General features: G+C 44.8%; 1 protein-coding gene across 1 annotated transcript; it reads left to right on the top strand.

Moving 5' to 3' along the window:
- Nucleotides 1-336: 336 nt before the first annotated feature.
- Nucleotides 337-10,665, top strand: sypb (synaptophysin b). The gene is made up of 7 exons (XM_084015720.1): nucleotides 337-482; nucleotides 1,931-1,996; nucleotides 7,261-7,385; nucleotides 7,895-8,093; nucleotides 8,190-8,381; nucleotides 8,468-8,786; nucleotides 10,537-10,665. The coding sequence occupies exons 1-6, from the start codon at nucleotides 465-467 to the stop codon at nucleotides 8,753-8,755; spliced, it is 888 nt and encodes a 295-aa protein (XP_083871846.1). The 5' UTR covers nucleotides 337-464; the 3' UTR covers nucleotides 8,756-8,786; nucleotides 10,537-10,665.
- Nucleotides 10,666-12,402: the final 1,737 nt, after the last annotated feature.

A 12,402-nucleotide genomic window follows, 5' to 3' on the forward strand; every position in this document is an offset into this window, starting at 1 on the left:
AATTCAGAAAACCTGAACTCTCCCCAACTTATGCGCAGAATGAGGTTTGCCTTCTTCCTCTATAAACACCTGACATTTGATGGTGTGGAGTTGCCCGTTAATGTCCCGCAGCAGTTCGGGAACCTTCGCCGACCTTTTTATTTCCCCTTTACATCCCTCCTTCTGTCCACTAAAGCGTGAACGCGGTCCGTGCGGCTCCTCTCTCTGCGTTGGAAGCCCGGGGCTCCATCTCCAGCAAAGCCTTTAGAATAAAGCGCCGCTGCGATTGGACAGACGGCTCGGCTCCTCTTCACTCCGCCTCCACTTGATTCCTCTGACGTCACGACGCTTCGCTCGTCCTCGCCCCAGATCGTGACGCAGCCCGGCTCTTCCTCCTGGGCGTCTTCCTCCCCTGGGCTGTTCCGGATGAGACGCCTCCCTCCCTCCGCCCCTCTGATCCTCTTATCAGCGAGTAAGCGGCCAAGATGGACGTTGTGAATCAGGTAAGGCTTTCGGGGGGGAAATCTCATGTTTTACTGTTGTTTTCTTCGCTAGATTATATTATTTCTGTTTGCCTCGTTATTCCTTTGTCGTGCGCTCAAATTACGATGTGGTTTTTTTGCCGTCAGATGCGCCGACCTTAGGGTGTTAATGCAGCGCTGCGATTACCTTCGAGTCGAAATTGTGATTTATGCATTCACCTTAAAATATATCTATATATGTATCGCAGCGATGTAAAGGCACGACAGAGCGAGATGTAATTGGACATTTTCCCATCCTTGATGCTGCAGTCTATGTGATGGAGCGGCCCGCTGACAGACCCCCCCCCCCCCCTCCAAATAAAAAAAATAAAAAAAATGTGTGTAGGATATCCAGAGGTTTGTGCGGCAGTGACATTTCAGCGAAAGGAAGGAGATGGTGTAGCCTATATCATCTCCGGGGATTCGGCTAATTGATTTAAGACCGCGCGCGCGTTCTCAATTAGCCTGCTGTTGCTAAGATAACAAACAGGATTCATCTCCGGGGGCCCTCCGTGAGTTCGGATAGCCGCAGTAGGCCCCGACACGGAGCAGGAGGAGGAGGAGGAGGAGGAGGAGGAGGACGGCGGTCTCCTGCATCTCGAACGGCTCATCTCTCACAGAGCCGTGCGGTTTGTGACAAAACCGACGAGGCTTTCCCCGAGAAAACGAGCGACGATTCGGGCTGTCGCTTTGTCAGTGCGTGCGTCATCCGTTTAATATGGATGTGGAGAGAAACAATGAGGGTGAAAGTAGCCCCGGAGCCCGACAGACAGACAGACAGACAGACAGACAGAGAGAGGGAAAAAAAACACACACACCGCTGCTGCTTATTTCCAGTGCGGCCATTTATTGATGCACACAGGGACACGCCGCCTTCTTTGCGGTGTCGCATTCACCTGCGCACAAATGCTTCCTCCTCCCTGTTTTTTTTTTGTTGTCAATTGCAGATTTTTCCTCACACATTAATAATTATAATAAGGAGGGAAAAAAAAGGCTGCTGTGTAGTGTGCAGCGAGAGAGCATAGAGGAAAACAGTCGGTTAATCAGCTTTAGTGTGATTGTAATGCTGGCAGGAGCTCACACGTACACGCGCACACCCACACGCGCACACCCACACGCACACCGACGATATTAAAATGACTGTATTGTAGTTTGACAGCGTCCCATAAAGGCCCACAAAGATGCCAGCTGTGACCATTGAGTCGCTTTATAGAGGAGATAATTTGCTGTATTATTAACAAGTGCAGGCGCCAGCAAGTAGACCGGGCCTTTGGTCAATATGAGACTGGAGGTAGTCAGGTTCACATTTTTTAATCAGCATCATATCATCATCAAAAACACACGGTTTCACACCACAAGAGCTAGTGTGGAAATGTAACAGGAACTACAATAACCTGCTCATTGGTGATTTTTATCTTCTGTTTTGGCAGTTGGTGGCCCAAGGGCAGTTCACTGTACTCAAACAACCGCTGGGATTTATCAAAATTCTACAATGGGTAAGTTTCACTTCTTTATTTATTGGCATCAAATATGACCAACGCATGAATATTTCCCATTTTAATAAAAAAAAAAAAAAACTGGAATATTATAAACCCCTTATAAACCCCTTGAAGCTTGTATTGTTTGCAATAAATAACGTTGTCACGACCATAACTGACAGATTTGTGACCTTCTGTGACACAGAGGTCATAAAGCTGCGTGGGGCTTAATAATGGATGTGATACTACACTTAAAAAAAAAAAAAAAAAAAAAAAGGTTCACAGTTGAACCCTCTCTCACGAGGGTTTAACGTTGCTCTGGAAACAGCACCGTAACTCCACCGGGTTCACGTCTGATGATCACTGAATGTATTCAAATAACGAGCTTGGTATGGAGGCGTCTCTTGTATGCCGATAATGTGACGCTGAGCGGGAGTCACGCGCGTTACGTCAGTGTTGTAGTAACACAACGTCAGTGCACTGAGGGATATAGTGACAATTTGTCAGATCCTTCTCGGAGGACGTGACCTCTGCATACCAGAGCCGTTCATTACCTCCATGGGTTCAGTCTCCTCCACCAGACGATGGAGCCAGAAAGCTGTTCGTCTGTTAGCTCATCTGAAGAGGGCAGCATAACGGATTTGTGCAAATTTCAAAGTTTCTTTTTTGATCGTTCCATTCAAACACATTGTACATAATCCCACAGCTAATTCGAAAAATGTATGAGGTGATCAACATCATCGTCTTTTAAGCAAAAAATGCCAAACACTCCCTGAGTCCAGCTTCAGAGTGAGGATTTGCTGCTTTTCTTTGTTGTTTTTTTATACGATCCTAAGCTGATTATCTTTTGGTGTTTTGGTCCGTTGGGTCGCATTAAAGCAACCAATATGATGCCATCAGCTTGGGCTCCACTAAATCGTGATGGTACATTTTTTTCACTATTCTCTGACATATTAAATCCAAAAGGATCCATCGATTAAATGAGAAAAATAATGAGCAGATTAATAAATGAACATTTGTTCTAATCATGAGCAGTTACAGACCCATTTAGAAGATCAGACGTTAAGGGTTTTGTCTCACAGACGTTCTCATAGAATAGAACAATACTGAAGAGGCTGCAGGGTTTAAAGTGGTGCCTCTCTATTGCAGTTTTTCCTCTCTCTCCGTCTCTACAGCTGGGGCACCACAGTGGTGGGAATAGTGGTGCTAATTACCCACACAGGCCCCGCAGCCAAGCGAGGGCCTCGATAAAAAACGTGTCTCGTCTTATGATGTGTTACGTTAAACCCCTGATGCGCTGTTACGAACTGGTTCTGACCGGTCGTGGTTTGTGGTTCTGGGTGATACGGCAACCATTTTGCATTTAGGAACACGGTGAGCACAATTATTTCTGGAGCTGCAACTATTTTTGACCATCAGTTCATCATTTTAGATACCCCAACTTCCTCTTCTTCTGGCTCCTCATATGTGAGGATCTGATGCTTTAATTATATGATAGAAAGCAGAACATATTTGATTTATTTTTTACATGCAAAACAAGCTATATGGGGAGGTCAGGCTGGCATTTCTTCCTATGGTTTATGAGTAAGTAATAGGCTTTTGGTTTATTAGATAAACATTACTTGCAGACCTAATCGTTTTAATTAGCTCCACCGCCCTCATTAAATATGTGCATTCACTGTAATTTATTGACACACTTGGATTGATTTGGGGAGGGTAGATGCCCTTAAATGTGCATGCGTCCCCATAATGGCTAGCTCCACCCCCCGATCCTCAGTATGTGAACCCACTTAACGCGACCCCGGATGAAAGCGTGCGTGCCAGAGCAGCTCGGGCTGCGGCGGCCTCTGCAGATATGCCGGAGAGCGGCGAGAGCTGCATGACTCCGTAGTCCTTCCCTGGAGCTGCGTGAGTGTGCCAGCACCTCATCACTGCCTCCCTGGGTCACAGCGAGCCAACCACCAATCAGGAGGCCCCGCTCAGGAGGCCAGGGCCCGCGAATCATCTGTCAGCGAGGCCTGCGTGCCACAGCGTCAGGCTGGAGGAGGAGCTGCTGCTCCTTCTGGATTAATATGGGCAAACACAACCAGCAGCACAGTGGGTTGTTTTTTTTAAGGAGGGCGGATTGGAGCCTCCCCCTCTCTCACTGGAATCAGGCAGCGATGAAATCAAACCTTTTTGGGATTTTTTTCTCTGCAGTCAGTATGTGCTGATATGCTTCTCTTTTTTTTTTTTTTAAATTGTCAGTGGTGTTCATATTCATATGAATTCATATTTGAATGAGAGAGATGAGTCATTGGAAATGGAAAGGATTGGTTGAGACCAGTGAAAGATTTTTTTTTTTTTAGATTTTGTCCAAGTTTGATGTTGAAATTGTGTGAGATTTAAACAGCGTTGTGTGACTCATGATGCTCTTCCCATCCCAACAAACCCTCCCTCCCTCTCTCTCTCTCTCTCTCTCTCTCTCTCTCTCTCTCTCTCTCTCTCTCTCTCTCTCTCTCTCTCCCTCTCTCTCTCTGGGGAATTGTGCTGACAAAGCCTAGATTTGATGGATGTTGGAAGACATTGCGTTCCCTAATAAAGCCGATGTGGAGCTCCACCGCGGAGCGTCACGCAGACAGCCTCCTGCTTCACGCCGGCTACAGGCCCGCCACTGCTGCGCTGAATTTCATCCGCATGCCATTTTCCCTTTCTGACTCATAAAAAAGGCTGTTTGTGAGAGCATGATTCACTTTGCTGTAGTCCCCGATGTGTTATAAAGGCCGTTGGTTTTTGCTGTAGCTCGGGGGGATTTTGCTGCTCAGACACTTTGTGGTTATTATTACTCCAGGGCCTCTGGTGAAAGCTCACACTGTTTATTTCTGTGTTATGGCGATATGGAAGGAGCTGCTTACCGTCCTACAAGGGGAGGTTTCCACATTTTAGTTGCATATGAAAAGGGAAATAATTTAATCATTTTGCCTCAAATAATATCGCAGAATATTGATCACTGGCCTGCCCTATAGTTTATAGCAGATATATCCGCTAATGCCACAGATAAATACTGCAGAACAAGGAGTCTTTGAAAAATAAAAAAAAAATCCATATCTAATGTTTTGTTAATGGATTTTTGTTCCTTTCCTGATATTAAATGAAGTTAGTGCTTTTATTGAGCTGTGGATCGGTTTTTAACAGAGAAAAATAGACGGGCAGTGTGGAGAAAGCAGCCGCCAGATCGCTCGTGTATCTTCTCAGCACAGAAGAGCTGACAGGCGTCCAGCATACCAGGAGGGGCAGGAACCAGCCTCTGCCTCCTCGCTGTGTGTGTGTGAAGCTGCCAATAGTGTTACCATGGCACCAACGCTCAGTGTGCCACCATTTCTTCTCTCTTTCTGGCTGTCCCTCTTCCTTCCTTCCCCCGATCGCTTCCACTCAGCTTTCACCATAAAAGTACAACTCTTCATTGGGATTTGGAGATGTCTGTCGGGTCGACCGTCTTTGGTGAAAACATTTCTCAACAAATGCCTTTATCAGGTTCAAATCGTCCAATAATATGCTTATGATCAAATACCTGCAGAGCTATCTCATACATTCCCATCAGCCTCAGTGTTTAGTGCTGATTGGCTGATCGCCAAAATATCTCTAAAGGAGAAGACGGCTGGGCCACAAAACGTTGCCGGTCTCCATATTGATCCCGCTCATGAAATCCTAACCTCTAACCGTCTCAAGGGGATAATGGAAGATGGACACTGAGCTCTAAGACCTTTAGGCCTTTTAAAAATTAAAAATAGCCACCGTCGTGCCAAACGTCTGTGATGCTAAACAAAACAAAATGGATGACATATGATATTGTTGAGGATCAAATGTGCACTTTGTGAGGGATTGTGCCGACACTGCGTATTATGGTATTGATTAATTGCACGGCTGCTGCAGCATCACAGTCCATTCTTGTGTTTTGTGTTTTTTTTCAACCGACTGTCCACAAACATGACATGGAGAATAATACGTGAACGGACGCCGACATAAGTCAGTGTTCGTGATGCATTTCCTGGTTCAGAAATGTAACGAGGCTCAAATATTCCTCATATATGCAAGAGTAATAAAAGTGCAGAATTATCCGTGATTTACTTTGGATTTTCTTTGCAGTCCAGATGGCATTTTTTTTCTTTTCTTCGCCTGAGATGTAAAATAAACCGTGTTGTTTATCAGCAGTGTCCTTCCTCTCCCTCCTCTCACACACACAAGCTGCCAGTTTCATCACGTACACAGTCCGTTGCATCGGTTTTAAAACCTGTTAAGTAATCTCCTACTAAGGCGTTCGAGGTGTTGGGAGAGGACGCGAGGAAATGAAAACCTGCAGGAACAGAGGAGGACGAGTGAAGTGATCACAACGAGGCTCGCTTTAGGCCGTCGGTGTGTAAATCCAACAAACGAGCCCTCGACTCACATTCGCCAAAAGATTACTGTAAATAGTTTAGTGTGTTGATGCCTGCAGCAGGTAGACCGTAGTACAAGACGCGCCTGTGTGTGTGTGTGTGTGTGTGTGTACGTGTTGTATTCAAGCTCACGTGTTGGGGTGTGGCTTTCTGTGTGTGTGTGTGTGTGTGTGTGTGTGTGTGTGTGTGTGTGTGTGTGTGTGTGTTGTGGCTGGCTTTACAGTAGCTTGTTGTTGAGTACTTGGTGACAGATGGTAGCGCACCTCAGTCAGATTAATAACTGGATTTCCCGTCCAATCGGATCTGGCTGGCAGTGCAGGGAGGGTGTGGTTAAAAATAGTCTCGTCTAATCTGCTGTGCGTGTGTGCGTGTGTGTGTGTGTGTGTGTGTGTGTGTGTGTGTGTGTGTGTGTGTGTGAGTGTGTGTGTGTGTGTGTGAGCTGAAGAGCTACACCGAGCTGTGTGCACCTGAAGTCACAGACACCCCCCACCCCCACCCCCCGAACGAATGCACGAATCACTGTTGTACCACAATCTACTACGAGGGGAACGTCCACTGAAAACCAATTGTGATGGTAGCCATGGCAACAGGCGCAGCCTGGTGATAACGCTGCATTGATTTGCACTCCGTGTGCATTTTTCTTTCAGCAGCTCGCTGTGATTGGTGGAGCGTCGGTCGGCTTGAGACGTCGCAGTCTGCAGCTCTGGGTGTTAAATTTAAATGGAGCCGTCGCCTGTTTTTGTCACAGGACATTTAAAATGATCGCTCTGTGTATTGGGTGTGTGTGTGTGTGTGGGTGTGTGTGTGTGTGTGTGTGTGTGTGTTTTTTTTTCACCGAGTGTTTTTCCTTCCTCCTTTCTCCCGCAGATCTTTGCCATCTTCGCCTTCTCGACATGTGGCAGCTACTCTGGCATGTTCAAGATGAGCGTGGAGTGTAAAAACCGGTCGGAGAGTGACCTAGGAATAGAAGTAGAATTTGAATATCCGTTCAGGTACATCTCACCTCACAAGTCACCACTGTGGTAGAAATATGGACACACATTCTATATAAAATGCACAACTATCCAAATCTCAGGAGCAAATTCATCTTGTTGATGGTGATGCCAATTGGTATGTTCAAGAGAGATCTCATTTTAAATAAAGCTTTTAAGATTACTTTAATTGTATAACATAACGATTATACAAATTTAAATAAATATAAGGCATGTTTTCCCCTGTTTTCTTTATGCTAAGCTAAGCTTGCGTTGATTGGCTGACAGAGCGGTATTGATCTTCTCATCTAACGTATAATTCCCACAATTTCAATCTACTCCTTTGAAATACTGTCTTCAGCAGTATTTTGTTATGCATGAATCATATTTTACAAAAACGTACACAACGAGAGAAACCTCTCAGGCACTCCTCAGAAGTTGTTTCACATCTGAGATCTGTATCACCTTTCATTGCTCTGAGCTCTTCTTGCATCTTCTCACGTCTCCGTCTTTTGTGTTGCCGTTCTCAGGCTCCATCAGGTTTACTTTGATGCCCCCACCTGTAAGGGAGGGAACCCCGAGCGTCTCTTCCTGGTCGGGGACTACTCCTCCTCCGCTGAGTTCTTTGTCACCATCGGTGTCTTCTCCTTTCTCTACACTATGGCAGCGCTCTCTGTATACTGTTTCGTACTGGAGAAGTACCGCGAAAACTGCAAGGGGGCCCAGATTGTGAGTTTGAGTTGAAGTCCTGCAACCTGTTGTAACCATTAATATCTAGTTGTTGCTGTTGGTGGTTAAAGTGAACATTGTCTTGCTGATCCCCAGGACTTCATCGTGTCCGCGGTATTTGCCTTCATGTGGCTGGTGTCCTCATGCGCTTGGGCTAAAGGCCTGTCAGATGTGAAGACAGCCACCGACCCGGAGAGGGTCATCACTCTCGTCTCGGCCTGTGACGAACCGGAGACTCGCTGCCGCGAAGTCTACGACCCCAAGGTCTCCGGCCTCAACACCTCTGTGGTAGGTTTCCCCCGACCAACCTACACAAAGAGTTGATGTGAGACATATCTGAAGTCATATCTCCAAACCCCCTCTCTGCTCCGCAGGCATTCGGCTTCATCAACCTGATCCTGTGGATAGGAAACCTGTGGTTTGTGTTCAAGGAGACCGGCTGGATGGCCGCCTTCTCCGGAACATACGTGGCATCCCAGGAAAAGCAGCCCGCCCCCGATTCCTTTGCCCAGGGAGGCTACGCTCAGCAGGACCCCTACGCCGGCTCCCAGGGCGGCTACCAGCCCGAATACGGCCAGCAGGGAGGCTACACTGAGGAAGGAGGATACAGCCAGGGCTATGAGCAGCAGCAGCAGCCCACCTCCTACTCTAATCAGATGTGAGCCTGTCCAGCCAACACACAGCTGCAGGATGGTGAGTGTGTACACACGTGTTAACATATAAGCTGATTTAAATACAAAACTGTGCATCTTTACGGTAATGATCTAAGCTCATCTTTAATTTAAAGCACAATTTAAGGGTTAAATGTGTTTATGAGGCTTACAATGATACATTCTGGATGTCAACCTTATGTTAATGTCATTTTCTTAGTCTTGTAGGCGCCTTTTCAGAAGGTAATGAGTGGAATTCTGTTTCTATGCAGATGACATGCAAACATCTTCACAAAATCTGATGCGGTTCAATTCATCAGACCGTCACATATGGCTATATTGAAAAACCTTTTTTTTTTGGGGGGGGTAGAAACCTGAAGATTCTATAGATGTCAAAGAAGTTTAACATATGTTTGGATTGGTATTTTATGTATAAATTGTTGCTCCGTCCCAACTGGCCTCAAAGAGATCTCTTATTCACATCCAAATGGTAGTTTATGGACGAGAGTATTGGGAATGGATCGCTCCAAGTTGTGAAAACGCTGTGAACGTATCGTCACAGGGCAGCACATGCAGGTCGGAGTACATTTCATAACGTTCTGCCCGACTTGTTTTGGACAGCTGAAGGATGTTAAATTGCTCAGCCGGTTTGGTTCATTTGCTAAAGTTCATTGAAAGAATATTATGTTTATGTTCAGTATCAAAGGTGGAAGGAGCACAACGCTGCTGCCTGATGAGGAGAAGGTTAGATAGTATGCAAAACGTCTGCTTGCAAGTCCAGTAAGGCTGAGCTTCTATGTGCACTCACCGTTCAGCACGTCTGCTCCTCAGCAAACAGCCTTCAAACTACATGTGAAGGAGCTTTTTGGTGAAATGCTCTGCCTGATCAGCTAAAACTGCACTCAGTCCTCAGAGATTTAAAAACCCAGCCGGGGCCTTTAGCTAGATTTAGTTTTCTTTCATGACTTCTTAACTGCTGCTTCAGTTGTATTTCAAGGAGAACACAACCTTTTTTTCTCAATCGGGGTTTCACCGCTGGGATCCCACATGAACACAAAAACGCACCGTTTGAACAGTTTCGGTTATTTGAATGTACGTTTTATCTCTTCTCACCGGTTTGATGTGGGAGGTGCACACGCATCGGCACTGAAATGTGATGACACCTTTGGGGGTTGTTTGTCTACGTTTCCCAGCAATGATTAACTCACACCAACACAGAAGTGATTTACTTTGACTGTTGCTTTGTTTAGACAACAATATTTCATGTTCTAGAGAAATAAATACCATGTGGAGATTTTTAAATTCCGGTTTGTTTCCTTTCTTGAAGGACGTCTACCACTTTGGGTTGATACATGCAGATAAGATAAGATAGTACAAATTAAGAAAGTAAAGAGGAAGTAAAATAAGTACATAGTAAGCGGTGTATACAAAAAATAAAATAAAAACACAAAGAAAACCAATAGAGAACATATGGGGACCAAAACGGAGACTATATTCTCTGCATACACAATATAACATTGACACATATTACCTAACAGCATATATACATATATATATATATATATATACACAGGCCATTGTAATTTTCAGGAATGACTGAATAGCATCACAGAGGAGAAACTTCAAAAGTGTCGATATCAGCTTTTAACTTCCCATATTTGTGGAGCCGTAGCTCTGTTTATATATTCAACATGTAATTTGTGTGATCTTTAATATGTTCCTGCCTCCCCTCCCCCCCCCCCCCTCCCCTCTCTCTCTCTTCTCCACCTTTATTTCCTTCTCCCTCTCTCCAGGGTGACCTTGTGATTTTTCGGAGTGTGGCTCTCGACCACCACCTGCGTTTCCACACTCCTCTGTTTGTCTGTTTGTGTATCCGTGAGTTGACAGGCGGAGGGAGGGCGGGCGGCATGGAGGGCAGCCACCTGGTGGGGAGGCCCAGGGAGGGGGAGGGGACGCCACTGGGGGAAATGGGTCTTTTGCTGTAACATGATGTTTATTCTCGTGGTGTATTTAACTGTAGAAGACAACAAAGGATTGTCTGTTTGGTTATACGAGAAAAACTTGAATACAAATACCAAAACATTCGTTGACGAACATTTAAGAGAAATCTTGTAATGGAAAAGACTTACATTTATGGGGAAGGGGAGGGGGGGAATTGTAGTTATATCTAACTTGGGAGAATGTATTTGTCTGTGCTGTGTAAATATCAACATGCTGATATATATATATATGATTATATGTACACAGTTGAATAATTGTGCACTCCATAAAAGTTGTTATACAACAAATGTTGAGCACAGAGTTATTCAATTGCATTTATTTTGGTTCTGTTTAGGAGCTCACATAGTTTAGCCTTTGCCCCCTCAACCCCCTTAAATTATTCAAACCATCAATTTTTTTTTTTCATTTATTCATCTCAGAATCTATGAACATCTTAATTTTTTTGTTTGTTTTGTTGTTGGTTTGTTTCATTTGATCAGCATCACTGACAGACTTTAAGATAAGGGTTGAAAATACGATGGCATACGCTGAAAGAAAAACAGAATTATCAATATAAGGTGAGAGTAATTTATAGTAACACCGTGAATAGATGATAGTAGTTGGGTTTTAAGTAGGTCGTTTTTAACTGTATTTATGTTTTTATATATATTTTTCCATCAAATATCACTGTTTAAGCAAGGATGCATTCTTGTGATACACAGAACATTTTAAATCCTGACAAATAAGATCAAAAATCTCAAAGGGTCAATGAAAAAAAATAGGGAGCATGGTAGCATCTCATATTTGCTGTGCTGTTTCAGAAACTGCTGTAGTGTGCAATCAGTATGAAAATTGTGAAATTGGTGGGGAGGGGGGGGGCAGTGAACAGATTTAATGACGTGTGTGTGTTTGATTATTTGTTTGGATTTGTGTGATGGCATCGAGCTAATTTTGTCAATGAACCCCTCGTCCTGTTTTTGTTCGCCTGTTCTGTGGTCCGGAAGGTTGTAAGACAGAGTCATATAGTTTTTTAACCGGTGTTTCTATCACACTGTCATCAGTTGGCGTACATACTCACGTTAAACGGTAACTTGTAGGCAAACGAGAACATAAAGTATGTTTAAGATCTTGCATAGTAAACGCATATTATTACGAGGCGGTCTGAACGTCATGTCTCCATGGTTACTTCTCCTGCATCCCCAGTCCTTCTTTATCCCTCCTCTTTCGGGAAGGTGAATTTACCGCATGCGTCCTTATATCCTGAAGCATCCCCCGTACACGAGGCTGAGGCTTAATGCTGCAGGAAAGTTGGCGTCCCCCGGTGACACCGCGATGCGTTTTCATCCATCACGGCGGTCACCGCACAGCACATACAGCAGCTTTGCTCTATTCTACTCAAAGCACAAAGTCAGTGCTGCAATAATGACTTCTTACCGGATAGAAATACCTTGTCCTACTGCCAATCCTGCGTTTGCATATACAAAATTGTGTTTGCCAAATGGTAAAAGATGTGTGTTGATCGGTAGTTCTGCTCCTCATCAGGGGTGACTCCTTGTCCATCCCTGATATATATCGATATCCATTGAACATGCCTTGGATTCACTTCTTTTGTTTTTTAAATCAGGGTTCTTTGATTCAGGCGGTGTAGAAACACCTGGCTTTCTCTCTTGGACGTCCCT

The sequence above is a fragment of the Eutrigla gurnardus genome (assembly GCF_963514095.1).
Source record: "Eutrigla gurnardus genome assembly, chromosome: 8".
NCBI classification, from domain to species: domain Eukaryota; kingdom Metazoa; phylum Chordata; class Actinopteri; order Perciformes; family Triglidae; genus Eutrigla; species Eutrigla gurnardus.